This window comes from Moschus berezovskii, chromosome 5, assembly GCF_049115385.1.
Source record: "Moschus berezovskii isolate FMDL1 chromosome 5, NW_MosBer_1.0, whole genome shotgun sequence".
NCBI lineage: Eukaryota > Metazoa > Chordata > Mammalia > Artiodactyla > Moschidae > Moschus > Moschus berezovskii.
Window position 1 is genome coordinate 104,070,777 of NC_142464.1, and position 18,698 is coordinate 104,089,474.

The following is an 18,698-nucleotide window of genomic DNA, read 5'->3' on the forward strand; positions in this document are numbered from 1 at the left end:
GAGTCCCCGGCTTCGCGGAGGCCGTTTATGTGGAGACTTCGATCGGTACCTGCTGTCCCCCGTCACTCCCTGGAAACTTGGCGGCAGATGTTGCCGCGTTAAGTTGTCTCTGAAGTGGCTTTCCGTCCTCGTCTCCCCACCGCCACGGAGTCAAACTGCATTAGATCTCTTTATTCGCGCCTAAGGCAAGTTCGGGAGCGCAGCTGTGTCCACCCCCTGCTCCTACCTTTGGTGTTTCAGGCCTCCAGGCAGCGAGAGGGAGACCAAAACGGTCCTGCCGCTCTCAACTACCTCGGCTGACAATCCGGCCGCTCGCTGAGGGCCGGGGGAGGCCGCCGCCGCCGCGGCGAACAGATGTCGGCGACAAGCTGCGAGCTCACACCTGGCCGCGCCGCCCGCACCTCGCGCCCGCGCGCTGAAACATTCATGAGTCCGAGGCCCCGCGGCCGCCTTCAAAGCCCGGCCCCCGGGCCGCCCGCAGCCCCGCCGCCCCGCCGCCGGGCGATGGCTGGCGGCGCCCACAGGTAGCCGGAGCGCGGGGCCCGAACAAGAGATGCCTCAACTTCAGTTACTTGATCAAGGACTTCAGTTCGGCCGCGGCTGCTGCCAGTGAGCCCGCTGCGGCCTCGGAGCCATGAAAGGAGAGCCATTTGGCTGGAAATTCAGCGTGACGGGCCTTGCCGGGGAAACGTGCGTGACTCCGGGCTTGGTTCTATGGACGCTGATGTGTTTATGAAACCAGACTCTCAAGAGGCAGAATCTGCAGTAAACAATTTATAAACCCATGACAGGATGGGTTTTCGAGGTGGAAACCGCGCTGTTGACTAAAGCAATGTGGTGTTATTTTGGAACCAAAAGCCACAATCTGAAAACAATGGTGTTTTATTGTCTCTTCAGCAGTTTTGTTGTCTTCCCCCACCCCCCAAAGAAAGAGCGTGACTATTCCTTTCTTTAAAATTGAGAAATGAGAAAGCGTTCTCATTTGTTTTTTGACAATATACAGCAAAACTGCATCCATGCCCAACGAAATGAAAATGTTTCCAAAAGTCCTCCTAAACTCTGCAAAATTGCTTTAAACACACACAAACACACACACACAGCTCTTATACCATTATGCACACATTTCACAAGAAGCACAGTCAAAGGTAAACACACTCAAGCCTTTACAAGCACAGAAAATTCACAAAATTATTTGCAAAATTTATTCACCAGTTTGTTTGTTGATAAGATTAAGTTTTTCTTATAAAGAAATGGCCTTGAACAGCTAATGACATATATTCCAATGAACCATTTGATAGGCAGAGACAAATCTTTGTAGTGGGAATCAATATTGATACATATATATACCTATATATACTATATATGTAGTACACACATATTTAAGAAATCTTTCATGAGTTGTCTGAGTAGTCAGAGATCTGTATTTTAACTTAGTTTTATCAAGTACTGATTGGTTTCAGGGGAGTCAAGTTGAAGATAAAATTTTATCCTTCCTTATGCTGGCGAAGCCTAGTCATAGGTAAATCTAGCTATCTAAATGTGTCAAAAAAAAAACCTTCCAAGACTAATTTTCCCATTCAGTGATTATGCCCCAGCTTCTCTAGGAAATCCAAAACAAAGAATAGGCAGAAAATTAGAGGACACTGCTACTTAGACATCCTTGTCTTCTAAATTTAAATTTTCCTCTACTCCATGTAATCCTATGAGATAAACCATATCTATATAAACTAAGTTGATAAAAATCTTGGAGTTCAGACAGTTTAATTTTTGAGAGCTTACCTAACTAGCCACAATAAATAGAAGGTTACAGTGAGCCATGGTCTTCTCCTGCGTAGGTAATTATAGAAGCAAAGCATCCTATCTTACTATCATACACAAAAATTAGCTGTGCCAAATATGTTCTATATCACGTATTTTCCTCCTACCTCTGGGTCCTTAATTTATTACTAGGTAAATTAAGTTTCTCAAATGAAAGCTATTCTAAAGCAAAAGAAAAGTACTGGAATTTAAAAAATATTATATGATCTTTTTTAAAAATAAAATTTGTGGGATGCTGGCATATCAGCACAGATTATGCTATGTACCATGCAAACAATTTTATTTAGAGAAATAATTAAATATTACTTTTTGGATAATAATATTTGATGTATTCCAGTCACTGTAAAGTTTTTCAAAATAAAACCCACCAAACATTTACTAAGTGTCCTATGTTTGATGCAGATTCTTTGGGGCACAAGTACCAAAGTCCCATGAGTTGGCCTTATCAATAACAGTATTTACTATGCTCATGAGGAAAAGAATAGAGCAATTAAGAAGCCAGAAAGAAAATTAGCATAGTGTATAAGAAATTCATAAACTAAGACATCAGCATATGGAGGATGGGAAGTTAATATTGGAATTAACTCTATCAAATAAGAAGAACCTGGTAGATGATACAAAATTGAAAGAAACTCAGATATTCTTAATAATCTTTGTGAAACATGAAAAATGGGGAAATGAGAAATAAAAAGGGGGGAGGGCAAAGATTTCCCAGGCTGTCTAAAGGGAAAAAGTTATATGCTGTAAACTACAGGTCTGACATCAAACCCTAGTCTAAAAAAATAATAAATATTATAAAAGATCACAGCAAGAATTAAAAGTAAGAAAAAAATCATGTCACAATTACTTGATTTCCAGGACCAAATAATTTTGCATCACTGATTCGGTTGAATGGGGGAATACATAAATATACATTATACCTTAAATACAGAAAACTAATAAAATTTATTAAATATCCTTATGAATAAGATGGTAAACTGAGTTAATGCTATTGGTGGGCTTCTACCTTTACCATATTCATTTCAATTAACAGTGTGGAGTGTCAATCTGTGTGGAAGGTGCTCATGGAGTACCCCACTGAACTTGATCTAAGTGACAAAAATTTGCAGTTGACAAAATTTTGGAAGCAGCAAAGCCATCAAGAATAGGTATTATGAATAAAGATTAAACCAGACTGTGTCAGACACACATAGAATCATAATATATATCTGATGGAAAAGCAAATCAATTAACTTAACCAACAATTGATATTTACTAAGTTTAAAGTCCTGTATTTAAACAAAAACAAATTTAAAAATCATAAATCACATACATAGGTGAAGAGTGAAAAAAGTGGTAAACAAAAAACTGGGAAACAATAAAAGTTTACTATCTTTTGTCTATATTTTTTAAATACAAAATCTTTAAAATCTTAAAGTTTTGTTAACTGTGTCACTAAAATACATTTGGAAGAAAAAAACTGACCTGAACTAACTGGAGAGTATTTATGGTCTATTACTATGCTCCTGTTCAGTTCAGTTCAGTTCAGTCGCTCAGTCGTGTCCGACTCTCCGCGACCCCATGATCACAGCACACCAGGCCTCCCTGTCCATCACCAACTCCCAGAGTTCACTCAAACTCATGTCCACAGAGTTGGTGATGCCATCCAGCCATCTCATTCTTGGTCGTCCCCTTCTCCTCCCGCCCCCAACCTTTCCCAGCATCAGAGACTTTTCCAGTGAGTCAACTCGTCACATGAGGTGGCCAAAGTATTGGAGTTTCAGCTTTAGCATCAGTCCTTCCAATGAACACCTGTACTAATCAATATTTCTGTAGTAGAATGTCTCAACACTGAGCTCAGGAGATGATGCTTTCCACAGTATATAAGCAGATATATGGACTGTATCAGATTCACAAAATTTGAAAAATTCTGAGTTTTAAAACAATTTAACCTCAAGAGTTAGGATAAAGGTTCTAGGATCATATCAGACAGAAGAATGAGCAAATTCTCAAAAAAAAAGGAAATTTTGGTCAAAATAATGAAAGCATTATTCTGCAATCATGGAAAAATAAATGATACTTTAACCTGCTGGGGCAACATGTATACTATTCTAGCACTATAATCTAAGAAGAACGTTAGATTTACTTAGTATCTAATAAAGTGTTTGGTACATTTTAGACATTAGATAGATATTTGTTTGAATTAATCAAAGAATGATTATAATGCATCATTCAGAAGCACAAATGTATCGATTTATCCAAACTCAAAGATTTCTTCTATTCCCAATTCATCATTCTGGCTTGAATCCCCAACCCCCAGACTATCTTTTAATCCACACATCACTGTTCTTGGCTACCTCAGAGATTCTGCTCATGATGCTTCATCTGTGGAAATACTCATTCCACCTAGCTCCACCTGATGAAACTTTATGCATTTTCAAAGCTAGCAGGCCTCTATTTTTGATGAAACATTCCCAGATTCCTCCAGGAAGAGTTAATGTCTCTTCCTCCATGTACTCAAGAGTACTTTATGCTTATCTATATATGGCTTAGATCATGTTCTGGAATAAATTTTATTTTTGTGTGTCTCCCAAAGTTTAGATTTCTTAAGGGCAAAAGTTATCATCTGTATTCCCAATATTACCAGATGCTATTACTTGTGCATATTTATAATCTATAAATTATTGAATTAAGTCAAAATTAGTACAAATGAGAAAAGACCACAAAACTAAATTTTAATCATGAGAATTAAAGGAATATAGAAGGTTATGGACAAGAGTGTTGGAACCACTCTCTTGTTTTTGCTAAGACATCTTCAGTGCTACCACTATACCCAACACTTAAAACGTTGAAAATTAATGTCTAAGTTGGGGTACAGAAAACTAAGATGATGCATGAAAACAATTTTAAAACCTATAAAGTGAAAGTCTAGTATATTGAACATTGTTATATGTTGTTTGAGAAGCAGAACTCTAGATTATGCATTAATTTAAACAGAGGCACAAACTTCATTAAATACAACAACTTTGTATTAACCACAGTGGTTTGGTAATGAAAGAGCCTGCTTCACAAACCACCTAATTCTCTCTACCTATGGTCATAGCAAAGGGTAAACGATCTGTTGGGAATATTCCAGGAATACTTCCTCAAATTGGTTTTCTAAATGGTTGAACTCAGATGTTTTTAAAATTATCTCCATCTCATAGAAGTAAAATCTTAATATTTAGATATTTTGATAGTTTAAACACCATGCTAGAATCATATAACACTAAATATGGCTTGGCACTGAAAATATTAATCTCATCAATTATTTCATCCTTAAAAGAATAATCGAGCTTTTTCCCAACACACCCCAGGTACAAACCTCATCTCCTTCCTGAGGTCGCATCAAGGAAACGCGGTCATACTGCCTCCGTAACAAAGCCCAGAGCGCATCCAGCCGGCCCTAAAGGGAAACATGAACTGTAAATCTCTGGGAAACGCACTCAACCTCTGCTTGCTAGACAAATGAGCTAAAACGAAGAAGATATAGTCGTTTCCTCTACTCTCATTTCTTTCATAAATGAAATGAATAAATAACAAAAACGGAGTTCCTAGTTGCTGAGAAATGATTCAGTTGTTAGAAGGTAAATTGAATGTCTGCTATTTGATATACCTTGGTCCTCCTTCAGGGCGACTAAAAGGATTACACTTTAGGAAGTTGCAGTTAAATCCCACAAAGTTTGAACAGTCACCTTAATCGGCGTGTACCACTTTGTCTGAGGAGGCTGGTGTGTGGGTTTGGATCGTGGTGGTCTGGGTCTGATGGGTTCCTCTGGTTCTTCAGGAAGGGTTACCACAGCATTTTTGGCTTTCTCTAGCCTTGCACCTTCTTCTGTAGATCCTTTATCACCCCAACGAACCTTTAAAACAAAGGGAAATATTGCTATCAGACATACAGTGGCCTAGGAGAAGAGACTCTTGTTCAGCTGGTTCTTGGCTCACCACCTCAGAGTCAAAAGATGAGTAGGTAACCTAACTCCAAATTCCTCTTCTTCTGAGATTTACCAGGTTTTTCACCACTCCTTATGTATTTAATATCAAGATCCTAGAAATAAAGACCCTTTATAAAAATTTGGCATCAATTAAATTTAATATAACCATTTCCCCATTGTTTCAAATAAGGAGTTAATTTGTATTTTACAAGGGAAATGTGTAATTCTGTTCTCTAGGTATGTTCTCCTTCTAGCTAAACACACACCCCTATATACTGATGACAATGGTTGAAATAGATGGTAACGATGACGATAATTAGCATTTACTGAATAATAATTATCATGTGCCAAGCTGCATTTAATCCATACAAAGCATGCTATGAGGTAGATACTGTGTTTTTTGCTTCCCACGGAGGAAACAAAGATACAGAGAGCTTACATGATGAGCCCAAAGCCACACGGTAAGTAGCAAGACAGGGATTTGAACATGTTAGTCTGAAGTGGACAAGATGTTTCAACTAGGTTCCAATTTTACAAATGCATTTTATAAAAGGAGTTAATTTCTCCTTCCAAAGTTTCCATCAAGTTTGACTAAGGACAAAATTATGATTAAACTTTCGCCTTTGGAAGTAAAAATAATTATGTATATTTTATCTTCACTTTTTAAAGCTCAACTTTGTAAAGCAGCTCTCAGTCTTCAGTTCCTCTGCTCAGATGGATATGGTTATTTGACATATACATTTTTTCATTAAGGAAGACAAATCTGAAAAGACTCTGAAGAGAAGGATTCAAAGACAGCAGAGATTTCCACAAATTTGGGGGAATTCCTTTCTCTGAAAACCCTGGCCACTGAAAAGAACTGCAAGGTCAAATGATGTTTTTTTTTCAATGAAAATTGGCTAAATCTGAGCCAAATTTTTTTCAAGTGTGGGCATGTGAAGAGGATGCGGCCCCTGAAGGAAGGTTTTGTTCATCCAAGATCAGCAGAGAAGTCTAAAAAGCAAGGATGTTACCAAAGAAGACAAAGATAAGTGAAGCTCTAAAAAGAAACAGGAAGGCCTGTCCTGGGCACAGAGTGACTCACCATTGTTAAGTAATTTCGACAAAGAAAAAATGATTAATAAGCTTTTTAAAAGCATTTTAATGACCTGAATTAGTGGACAGGAATACAGATGATTACTGTTCATAGAAAGATCTATTCATAGCTTTTTGATAAGGCTTACTTAGATGTTTTTACCTTTTTTTAACTACAATTTTAGAATAGGTTTTCAATTTCAAGTGGACCCTGTTGAGTCATTAAAATGTATCTGTATCTTTCAGTGTGATCAGTGGTACTAGAATGTTCTTTATGAGGTTGTTAAAATTGTTTTAAACACCATTAAACCTTTAGAGCTAGATAGTTGGCGTTCTTTCCAGAGAAATGACCTTCTCTTTCAAATCAGTGTCTTTGCCTAGATTAATTAAAACTTTAAAAATCTTTAGATATATTTAAATTGAACTAAAAAATTCTAAAACCAGGACCCATCTCCTGCAGTTGTAAAGTCTCAATTTTAAGGGAAAAACAAAAAAAAAACAAAATAAGATACATAGTCAAATAGTATCATAACATAGAGAAGTAATTCGGAGTAGAAGTGTAAGTAGGTAAAATTTAGGATCATTCAGAAGTTATAATTTTTAACTTAGATTTTAACTAGTGCAGCAGTCACAGTTGGTATCACAGAGGTAACAGTGATCGTATCCCTCCTCTAAATAACATTGGCACCATTCTCAGACAAAGAACACAAAGATAGTTGAACTTGAGTTCTCACCCAACATGGCATTTCTAAGGACTCAACTATTAAACAACTAAATGTATGATACTAGGTTAGTGGAAAAGTCCATTTTACAACATCTTATAGAAAAAACTGAATGAACTTTTTGGCCAACCCAATATATAATTGTTGTTGCTGTTGTTTAGTCACTAAATTGCATCCAATTCTTTTGCCACCCATGGATTGTAGCCTGCCAAGCTCCTCTGTCCATGGGATTTTCCAGGCAAGAATACTGGAGTGGGTTGCTGTTTCCTTCTCCAGGGAATCTTCCCGAGCCAGAGATTGAACCCGTATCTCCTGCACTGGCAGGAGAGGCTCTTTACCTCTGAGCCACCAGGAAAGCCCCAATTGTAGTTGCTGAGGTCTAAAATAAATGCATCACATAAATCCATTATTCTCAGTTCATCATAGCTGTTTCATCATTAGCACCATCACCACAAACAACAGCACAATCAATTCTCACTCAACTTCAAATTCTAAAGCTAGGAAACACTATATAGAGTTTTCCTTAAACTCTTAAAAACAATTAAATATATATATACACACTTATATGTATAATTTAATATTTTACTTTGACCACACTGAGATAGCCAAAAAGGATATAAGAATAACAGGAACAGATTGCTAAAGGCATCCTTAACAAAATTGATACATCTGACATCAGTTCAGTTTAGTCGCTCAGTCGTGTCTGACTCTTTGCGACCCCATGAATCGCAGCATGCCAGGCCTCCCTGTCCATCACCAACTCCCGGAGTTCACCCAAACTCATGTGCATCAAGTCAGTGATGCCATCCAGCCATCTCATCCTCTGTCGTACCCTTCTCCTCCTGCCCCCAATACCTCCCCGCATCAGGGTCTTTTCCAGTGAGTCAACTCTTCCCATGAGGTAGCCAAAGTATTGGAGTTTCAGTCTCAGCAGCAGTCCTTCCAATGAACACCCAGGACTGGTCTCCTTCAGGATGGATTGGTTGGATCTCATATCTGACTTATGACTATTTTTAAAAAAAGTGCAAGTTTGATAACTAAATGTTTCTGATTCTATTTGGTTTTCATGATAAAAAATGAAATTCCATAATTCCTGAGCATATTCAGAGGTTGTATCATAAAGGAGCAATTTCAGAACTGAGAAAAGAAACAAAAACAGTTTCCTGCTGAACTGCCAGAAACACACATGTGAAGTCATCAGGTACTGTGGATCAGTTGTGCTAACAGCTGTTATTAACATCAGGTCAGCTCCAGCTTTCTGCAAATAGCCATTACCATAGTGTTTAAACATTTAATGTAAAGGAGAAGGAAGAAAGACTTTCTACTAAAATTCCTATACTGGCTTAAAATAACATTTAGTTACAAAGACTTATTTTTTAATTCAGATGTACCATGATTTCTATAATTCCATTTACTTTCCCTTTAACATATTTTTTTTAAGGAAAATACTTTCCAGATTTGAATAGGCATGATTTTAAAACAAGGTATGGTTTCTATTTCTTCTCTCCAAGTTTAAATAAATTCATGCTTGAAAAAGTCTCAGTTCAGTTCAGTTCAGTCGCTCAGTCGTGTCCGACTCTTTGCCACTCCATGAAGCACAGCACGCCAGGCCTCCCTGTCCATCACCAACTCCCGGAGTTCACTCAAACTCATGTCCACAGAGTCAGTGATGCCATCCAGTCATCTCATTCTCTGTCGTCCCCTTCTCCTCCCGCCCCCAACCTTTCCTAGCATCAGAGTCTTTTCCAGTGAGTCAGCTTGTCGCATGAGGTGGCCAAAGTATTGCAGTTTCAGCTTTAGCATCAGTCCTTCCAATGAACACCCAGGATTGATCTCCCTTAGAATGGACTGGTTGGATCTCCTTGCAGTACAAGGGACTCTCAAGAGTCTTCTCCAACACCACAGTTCAAAAGCATCAATTCTTCGGCGATGAGCTTTATTCACAGTCCAACTCTCACATCCATACATGACCACGGGAAAAACCATAGCCTTGACTGGACGGACCTTTGTTGGCAAAGTAATGTCTCTGCTTTTTAATATACTATCAAGGTTGGTCATAACTTTCCTTCCAAAAGTCTAATGGTGCTTAATTCTCAGTATATTTTTATTGTGCATTTTTACATATTGTGTTTCCCCTTTGTGATGCCCATATTTACTTGCTCATATTTTTCATCATTCCCATCCTTATTTCCACCTCACTGATGGAGTAGTCCATAAAATGTAACCAAAATTATCCATGGTTAGGGAACTTCCCCAGTGGTCCATTGGTTAAGACTTTGCCTTCCAATGCAGGGGGAGCGGATTTGATCCCTGGTCTGGGAAGTTAAGATCCCAAATGCCTTGCAGCCAAAAAAACCAAAATGTAAAATAGAAACAAACAATATTGTTTCGAAAAACCAAAATGTAAAACAAATTGAACAAATTTAATAAAGACTTTCAAAATGGTCCACATTAAAGAAAAAACTTTAAAAACATTATCTATGACTAAAATGGACTCTGATTTATTAACAGTGAGTCCTTCTCATAAATTTTCTTCAGCTAAAAAGGAAGCACAATGTAATTTCATATTAAGTCAAAACTAAAACACAAATAAATTTCAATTCAACTAAATTTTAAATAAAAGAGTCAATAACTCTTAAAATTTGAAATGTGAGTTACTCAAAGATGCTCATGGCCCCATGGCTTTCCTGATCATATTCCAATAATATGCCTTTTAACTTGGAACCCATTCAGGAGCTCATATATATTCTAGTACATTCGTGTAATACTAGAATACTGGAGTAACAAAAGTCTGCCACAATTCCTCGTGTTTTCAGTAAGAACAAATACACCAGGTGGCTCAGATGATAAAGGACCACCTGCAATGCAGGAGACCTGGATTTCATCACTGGGTTGAGAAGATTCCCCGGAGAAGGGAGTGGCTACCTACTTCAGTACTATTGCCTGGAGAATCCCATAGACAGAGTTGCCCGGCGGGCTACAGTCCATAGGGTCACAAAGAGTTGGACACAACTGAGCAACTGAGCACACATGCAATGTATCTGAACACCACTGTCATGTGGTATTTTATATGTGTGGATTTCAAAATGGAATTAGGCTTATTATTCTGATATAAATTAGTACATGCTCTCTGTCAAATAGGGCATGAACAAGCAGAGAAATACATAACACACATTGAAAATCACTCCATTCAAGGAAAACTACCAATATGTTGTGCTAATTCCTGTCTAACTCTTTTCCCCCTACATACATTTTCTTATATACACGCTTTGCCAGGATCTGTGTTTAATAATAAAGCCATGATATCAATGACAAAATCCCTCCAACTGCTCCCTTGGGTGGAAGGCTGGCTTATCTCTGCCACTGTTAAGGGGTCAGGGCTGACAGGACTTGCTTATTATTAATTATTCCATCACATTGAAAAATATGTCTGTGGTGATAAGAAGACTTCGTTTGATGTTTAAGATATAATATTTAAGTTCTATTTTAATCCGTACTTTTTGCCAGTCTAAAAATTTAATACATTCTATAAATTATATTTAATATTAATTATGATAATTCATAAGTGGCAACTAAAACCTATTTTTAAAAGTCTTAAAGGTACCTCCTCTACATTTGTGATAGGGTCATATCCACTCTACTGAATATTTTAACATTTTTTTCTCCCCAAACAGTACTTAACTACTGAATCTTTTCAAAGACAAGCATTGTTACAAAGAAGTAGTTGGCTTCTTCAAAGTTAATGTTCTCTGTAGTCATTTTTTCCAAAACAGTGAGGAATATCCCTAATTTTGTTTTGCCCTTTAGAATTCAGTCATCTTATCAATGCAATCCATTGGCGAATGAAGTCAGTTCTTGCACAATTTTGAAATGGCTAGAATTATTCCATGGAAAAAAACTGCCCAAAAAACTACCACATGTTAAGAAAAACTGGATAGTATTAGGAAATTGAGCTGTGAAAAGTAGTTTCCAAGGCTTCACTTCAGTTCAGTCGCTCAGTCGTGTCAGACTCTTTGCAATCCCATGAATCACAGCACGCCAGGCCTCCCTGTCCATCACCAACTCCCGGAGTTCAGTCAAACTCATGTCCATCGAGCTGGTGATGCCATCCAGCCATCTCATTCTCTGTCATCCCCGTCTCGTCCCACCCCCAATCCCTCCCAGCATCAGACTCTCTTCCATTGAGTCAACTCGTCGCATGAGGTGGCCAAAGTATTGGAGTTTCAGCTTCAGCAGCAGTCCTTCCAATGAACACCCAGGATTGATCTCCTTGCTTAATAGTTCTAAAAATATATATTCCAGATTAGCAGCTTCTATTTTTTTTAAGATATACCAACCTCCATTCTTTTAATTCCTCCAACACCTCGACCGCCATAATAGGAAGCATCCACGGTTGGCCATTTCTTGGTAGGCAGAGGTTCTTCTTCCTCCTATTCAGATACAAGTTTTTAAAAATGTGTTTAATTAATTTCTTAAAATGTTACTTAGTCAGAACTGGCTCACATTTAGATATTTTTCTGAATAATACCACTGATATGGAAGAAAATAGTAAAAATTACACATAGCACGTCTGTATGTACTTCTGCTTATTTGTATAAATTTCAAGTGAAGTTCTACAGAATTTAAGGGCTCCTTTCATTCCACAATTCATGGAATCTACCTTATTTTGCTAGGCTACCAGAAGTTGCTCCTTAATTATGAACTTCATTTGTTTTTTCCAGATTTATTCATCATTTCATATGTAAAAAGATAAAACATTAAAATTAGGACCACATTTTAATGATCGTTTAAAGTCTCAACATATGTGTAAATTTGAACCCTGCAAAATTGGTACTAAAAAGGTAGTTGAGAAGTTCTGAAAATGCACAATGCCATGTTTCTTCTTGCTAACACAATATTACTAGTATATACTAGTAATATAATATTTAATATATACTACAGTAATAGTATGGTAATACAGCATATAGCAACAATATAAAAGTAATAATAATTTTGAAGAAAGTAATAATATCTTTAAACTGCAAGCTTGGATCTTCCAAGGTAAGTAAAAATTATTCATATATTGGTATAAAAAGTAAATTAAATTTCTATGTACTGTTGCTCCTGATGGGCAGTCTGTGTTTATCAATGTATGAAGGTCCCATCTTCTAACACATAAGAGAAACCACAAGGTTTGAAAAATAACAAATGACTTTCATAAACTCAAAAGTCAATAATATATCAGAGTTACCTAACAACAACGTAATTGATCATATCTGGGCATAATATCTTAAAAAAAAAAAAAAATACCCACACCACTTATTAAGCACTCATTTACCTCTTTCGGTGCAGAAGGTGGTGGTGGAGGAGGATCCTTGATAACCTATACCAAAAAAAAAAAAATTAAATGTAGGAACTTCAGTGGCATCGTGAGGAGACAAAAAGAATGTATAAAAATAATTAGATTAGTAAAATACTGTGGTGGTGCCAAAGATATCCCTGATCAACTTAGCTTCTCAATACTTATGCCCCTATTGCCTTTGAAACTGGGTTTTTTAACTAGCTTTTGACTTACTAGCAACTACTAGTAGTTTTTTTTTTTAACTAACTAGCTAACCAACCAGCACATTCACTCATTTTATCTTTATGATATAGACACATTATAGCTTCATTTTTCAGGTGACAAGAAAACTGTCAAATACCTTTCACTAGGTGTTTCTTCTAATGTTAATTATGCAAACATTTTTCACTAGATTACAGCTTGTTCCCTCAAATGGAGAGGGTATTTACTAGCAAAGTCTTCCTGCTGTGATTCACCGATTCTTTTCAAATTGATGATATAAAAATCAGCTTGCATTGGATGAGATAAGGGAAATGAACATACTCTCTTTCCCCACCTTTTTTTTTTTTTCTAGAAACAAATCAACCTCTTAGCTAAGATTCCTTTCCTGTGAATCATTACTCAGTATATTATTTCATGAAGTCTGATATGGTTATTTCTTTATGTGAGAGGAATATAGACTGAAATCTGATTTAAATGATCTTCACAGGTATTGGGATGTCTGGACTTTCATACCATCCTGATAGAAAATGACTGACCAAGTGCCAATGGCTTCTGATAATTTGGGTACACATCCAAGTCTGTATACTAAGAAGAAAAAATTTGAAAATATTACTGCTTCACTTAATTTAAGGTCAAATGTTTCAATTCTGTTATTAGATGCTTAAAATTTTAAAAGAGTAGCTTTGAAAATGAATATCATCAAAGCTTTTACTGTACCAGTATCTTCCTATTATCATGAATATGTTTTTATTTATTTTTTACACTTTTTATTTTGTATTGGGGTATAGCCAACTAACAAACAATGTTATAATAGTTTCAGGTGAACAGTGAAGGGACTCAATCATGCATATACATGTATCCATTTTCCCCCAAACTCTCCTCCCATCCAGGCTGCCACATAACATTGAGGAGAGTTCCATGTGCTATACAGTAAGTCCTTTTTGGTTATCCAATTTAAATATAACAGTGCGTACATGGTCCATCCCAAACTCCCTAACTATCCCTGAATATATTTTTTATAGACTGCTTATATTTTAAAGATATATACCGAATCACTTCCAGGTTAATGATATAATACTGATATTTTCACCAAAATAATTTGAGGTGGGAAGTGAATAGGGTTACAGATGAAATAAGATTAGGCATAATTGAGAATCATTGAAGCTGTGTGAAGAAGACATGGAGGATTCATTATTTTACTCTTTCTCTTTGCATATGTTTGAAATTTTCCATAATGAAAAGTTTTTTAAAAATATTTAGAGAACAGACTCATAATCTTTTTATGTATATTACTTTTATCATTCTAATTTTGGTTTAGATCTAAATCTCAGGAAGAAAAAAAACAGGCAGTAACAACAATTACATGGCTATAACTGGACAGTAATTTAATCTGATTGAATCTCAAACTAATTCATCGTAGCATTTGAATGCTATAAGAAATGTTGTTATTTTTACTTAACCCTTTTATTATCCAAGTTCATTTTATCAATAAACATAAAATTCCAGTTCTCTTTGGTAATATTGAACGATAGAAATCTGTGAATTTTGAGATTTAGCCCAGAAATAAATGCCGAGAGGATAAAGATTTAAAATAATACTGTAGTAAAATAAGACAAAGGTTATTATGCTACAGATGCATTTCCTTCATAAAAAGGAAGCACTCAACTTATTGGCAGGGCAGGAACAGAGATACAAATGTAGGAAATGGATACCTGGACAAGGAGAGGGGAAAGGAGAGAGTGGGAAGAACTGAGAGAGTGGCACTGATGTATATAACTAGCATGTGTAAAATAGAGAGCTAATGGGAAACTGCACAGGGAGCTAAGCTCATTGCTCTGTGATGGCCTACAGGGTGGGATGGGAGTGGAGGGTGGAAGGGAAGCTCAAGAGAAAGGGGGTATATGTGTACATAGAGCTGATTCACTTTGCTGTACAGCAGAAACTAGCACAACACTGTAAAGCACTTATACTTCAATAAAACAAAATTAAAAAATAAAATAACAGTAATCTAGAAAATAAATAAAAGTATGGCAAATCAAAAAAAAAAAAGAAGCACACAAGTCATTATCAACGTGCATGTCCAAAATAAATGAAAACCACATCAGTCAATATTTCTCACTCAACAGAGTCAAAACCAACCTAATTACCTTCATTTAAAAGCTTATTCTTCTTCCTGTCTTCCCTGTTTCTTTCAAGTAAATCATTTTCTTTAAAATTGCAGCCTCAAAATTTTCTCATAATCTATAATTTATTCTCACCTCTGAATGACTTCACCAAATCACTTACCAAGTCCAAAAGACTTTTTGAAATATTCCAGTCTCTGCAGTGTGTATGTGTGTGTCTGTCTCTCTTTTTGTCCCCACGTTCCTAACTTTTCCTCTTCTTTCCCCACCATGAATTCCCCAGTCTTCTCAAAGTAGTTCAGATTTCCTTAGTATGCACGGATGCCTGTTTGTTCTCCCCTAGCATTGATCACAATTGATAATTTTATCCAAATCCAAAACACTGTAACTTCTGTGAGGATGAATTTTATGTCTGCTTTGTTCCTAGTTATATTCCCAGAACTTAGCCAAGTGTCCAGCAGAAAAGAAGGGAAGAAAGGAAGTCAGAAAGAGAGAAAAAGGAGTAAGGCAGGAAGAGACAACAAGATGGAAGAAGAGAGAAGGAGGAAGGAAGGAGGGAAGAAAGGCAGGAAGGAGGAAAGGGAAGGAGAGAAGAGAGGGGGAAGGAAGGAGGGGGAAAGGAAGGAGGGCGGGCAGGAGGAGAGGGAGACAACAGAGAAGGAAGGGTTCTTTACATTCCTTTCCCATTCAGTTCAGTTCAGCTCAGTCACTCAGGCGTGTCCAACTCTGCAACGCCAAGGACTGCAGCACGCCAGGCCTCCCTGTCCATCACCAACTCTCGGAGCTTACTCAGACTCATGTCCATTGAGTCGGTGACGCCATCCAACCATCGCATCCTCTGTCATTCCCTTCTCCTCCCGCCTTCAATCTTTCCCAGCATCAGGGTCTTTTCCAATGAGTCATTTCTTTGCATCAAGTGGTCAAAGTATTGGAGCTTCAGCTTCAGCATCAGTCCTTCCAATGAACACCCAGGATTGATCTCCTTTAGAATGGACTGGTTGGATCTCCTTGCAGTCCAAGGGACTCTCAAGAGTCTTCTCCAACACCACAGTTCAAAAGTATTAATTATTCGGTGCTCAGCTTTCTTTATAATCCAACAGTCACATCCATTCCCATTATTACTACCTAAAATCATGAACTTGAGAGTCTTTGGACCTTAAAAATATCTAGTACAATATTTTTCAACTTCCCCAATGCATCCAACCAGAACTTCACTATTCTGAAAAATCCCCACCTAGTTGTCATCCAACTCTCTCTGAATTCCTGCAATAAAGAGAAATTCACTACTTCACTAAGCAATTCATTCCACTGGCAAGGAACCCACATCATTTGAAAAAATTTCCCCTAAATGAAGCCAAAGCCTCCCTCTTCGTCGTTTCCACTTTTTAGCCCTGATCCTACAGTGTGAAATGTATACACACACAGAGAGACAACTATTTTTAATTCCAAAAGGGAGGGTTTCCTGTTTTTGAATACTAACCATATATCATCTGAGAGCTAAACCTCACAATCCTTTTCATGTAACGGTCTAAGATATTGGGTGATCTTGGTCAGTTTCTTTAGTATTTATTCATTTGTACAATATCTCAAAGTGTGTATTCTAGAACTGATAAATAGCATTTTAAGTGTGGCCAAGCCATTAATTAAAGGCATGGTACTCAAGAAAAACAGATGTACCCCTGGCAGTCCTCACCTTCATTCCATGCATTTTAATTAATAACATATTGAAAATTAGGATTGATCTATAATTACCATAGCTTTATTCTGGCATTAACGTCTACATACTTTGCGTGTGTGTGTGTGCAAAGTCGCTTTAGTCGTGTCCAACTCTTTGCAAACCTTGAACGGCAGCCTGCCAGGCTCCTCTGTCTGTGTGATTCTCCAAACAAGAATACTGTAGTGGATTGCCATGCTCTCCTCCAGAGGATTTTCCCGACACAGGGATCGAACTGGTGTCTCATTATGTCTCCTGCACTGGCAGGCAGGTTCTTTACCACTAGAGCCACTTGGGAAGCCCCCACAAGCTTCCCTGGTGGCTCAGAGGTTAAAGCGTCTGCCTCCAATGTGGGAGACCAGGGTTCGATCCCTGGGTGGGGAAGATCCCCTGGAGAAGGAAACGGTAACCCACTCCAGTATTCTTGCCTGGAGAATCCCATGGACAGAGAAGCCTGGTAGGCTACAGTCCATGGGGTCGCAAAGAGTCGGACACGACTGAGCAAAGGAACGGAACGGAAATTATACATGCAACTTGCTTCTCTATCTCTAACTCATCCTTCATTCTAATCTATGCAGCCAGGTCAATATTTTTCTAAGCTTGTTGTTGCCTGCTGTTCAGTCTCTAAGCTGTGTCCAACTCTTTGCAACCCCATGGACTGCTCCTCTGTCCTTCACCATCTCCCAGAGTTTGCTTAGATTCGTGTCCATTAAGTCGGTGCTGCTATTTAATCATCTCATCCTCCGCTGCCCTCTTCTCCTCTTGACTTCAATCTTTCCCAGCGTCAGGGTCTTTTCCAGTGAGTCAGTTCTTCACATCAGGGGGCCAAAATATTTGAGCTTCAGCTTCAGTCCTTATAATGAATATTCAGGGTTGATTTCCTTTAGAATTGACTGGTTTGATCTTCTGCAGTTCAAGGGACTCTCAAGAAGCTTAACTGACTGCAATAGGAGCTTAATTGATCATTTCTCTAGTCAAAATGGATCAAATGTTCCAGTGACCACAACTGAAATCAAGGAATTACTGCATTTTTGGAAGAACCTTATACATCATGCTTCTACTCAGTTTTGCAAATTATCATAAAGTGCTCCAGAGTTCTTTCACTAGGAAGAGGCTAAGGTACCTCCTTCATTCCACTAAGTCTAAGTCTAATATACGGTACTCATTTTCATTTCCTTGTGAGGATTTTAAACTTACTCTGGTTACCACATGTGCATCTTGTACTGGTATACGAATTTCTGAGAACTGAAATAGTATCCCCAATCCTATATTAAACTATGTGCACGTGCGTGCTCAGTTGCTTCAGTTCTGTGACTCTATGGACTGTAGCCCACCAGGCTCCTCTGTCCTTGGGATTCTCCAGACAAAAATACTGGAGTAGGTTGTCATGCCCTCCTCCAGGTGATTTTCCCAACCCAGGGATGCAACCTGCATCTCTTATGTCTCATGCATTGGCAGGCAGATTCTTTACACTAGTGCCGCCTATATCCCCTTGAGAATTACTGAACATCCACCTCCATAACAGCTCTTTTGTTATGTCATATTTATCATGCTCATTATCCTGCACAGCATCGAGTTTTAGCATGGATATGGGCAAATCAAGTTTCAATTTAAAATCCTCATCTGACCGCTGCTGACAACCTCACAACAGGATAATAATGACAGGCATTTTTACCTTCTTTCTCAGAGACTCTTTATCTGTTATCATAAGCCACAACTCGGAAAACAAAAAGTCCTTTTTCAGTGCATGAG

General features: G+C 37.8%; 1 protein-coding gene across 1 annotated transcript in view; it reads right to left on the minus strand.

The window, feature by feature from the left end:
• ANTXR2 (ANTXR cell adhesion molecule 2) overlaps positions 1-18,698 on the minus strand; it is a 178,920-nt gene that overhangs the window by 69,413 nt on the left and 90,809 nt on the right. Inside the window, exons 13-16 of the mRNA XM_055433967.2 lie at positions 12,885-12,929; positions 11,905-11,997; positions 5,532-5,699; positions 5,162-5,242 (exon numbers count right to left, since the gene is read on the minus strand). Coding sequence (XP_055289942.1) covers positions 5,162-5,242; positions 5,532-5,699; positions 11,905-11,997; positions 12,885-12,929 — 387 coding nt within the window. The remainder of the gene's footprint in view (positions 1-5,161; positions 5,243-5,531; positions 5,700-11,904; positions 11,998-12,884; positions 12,930-18,698) is intronic.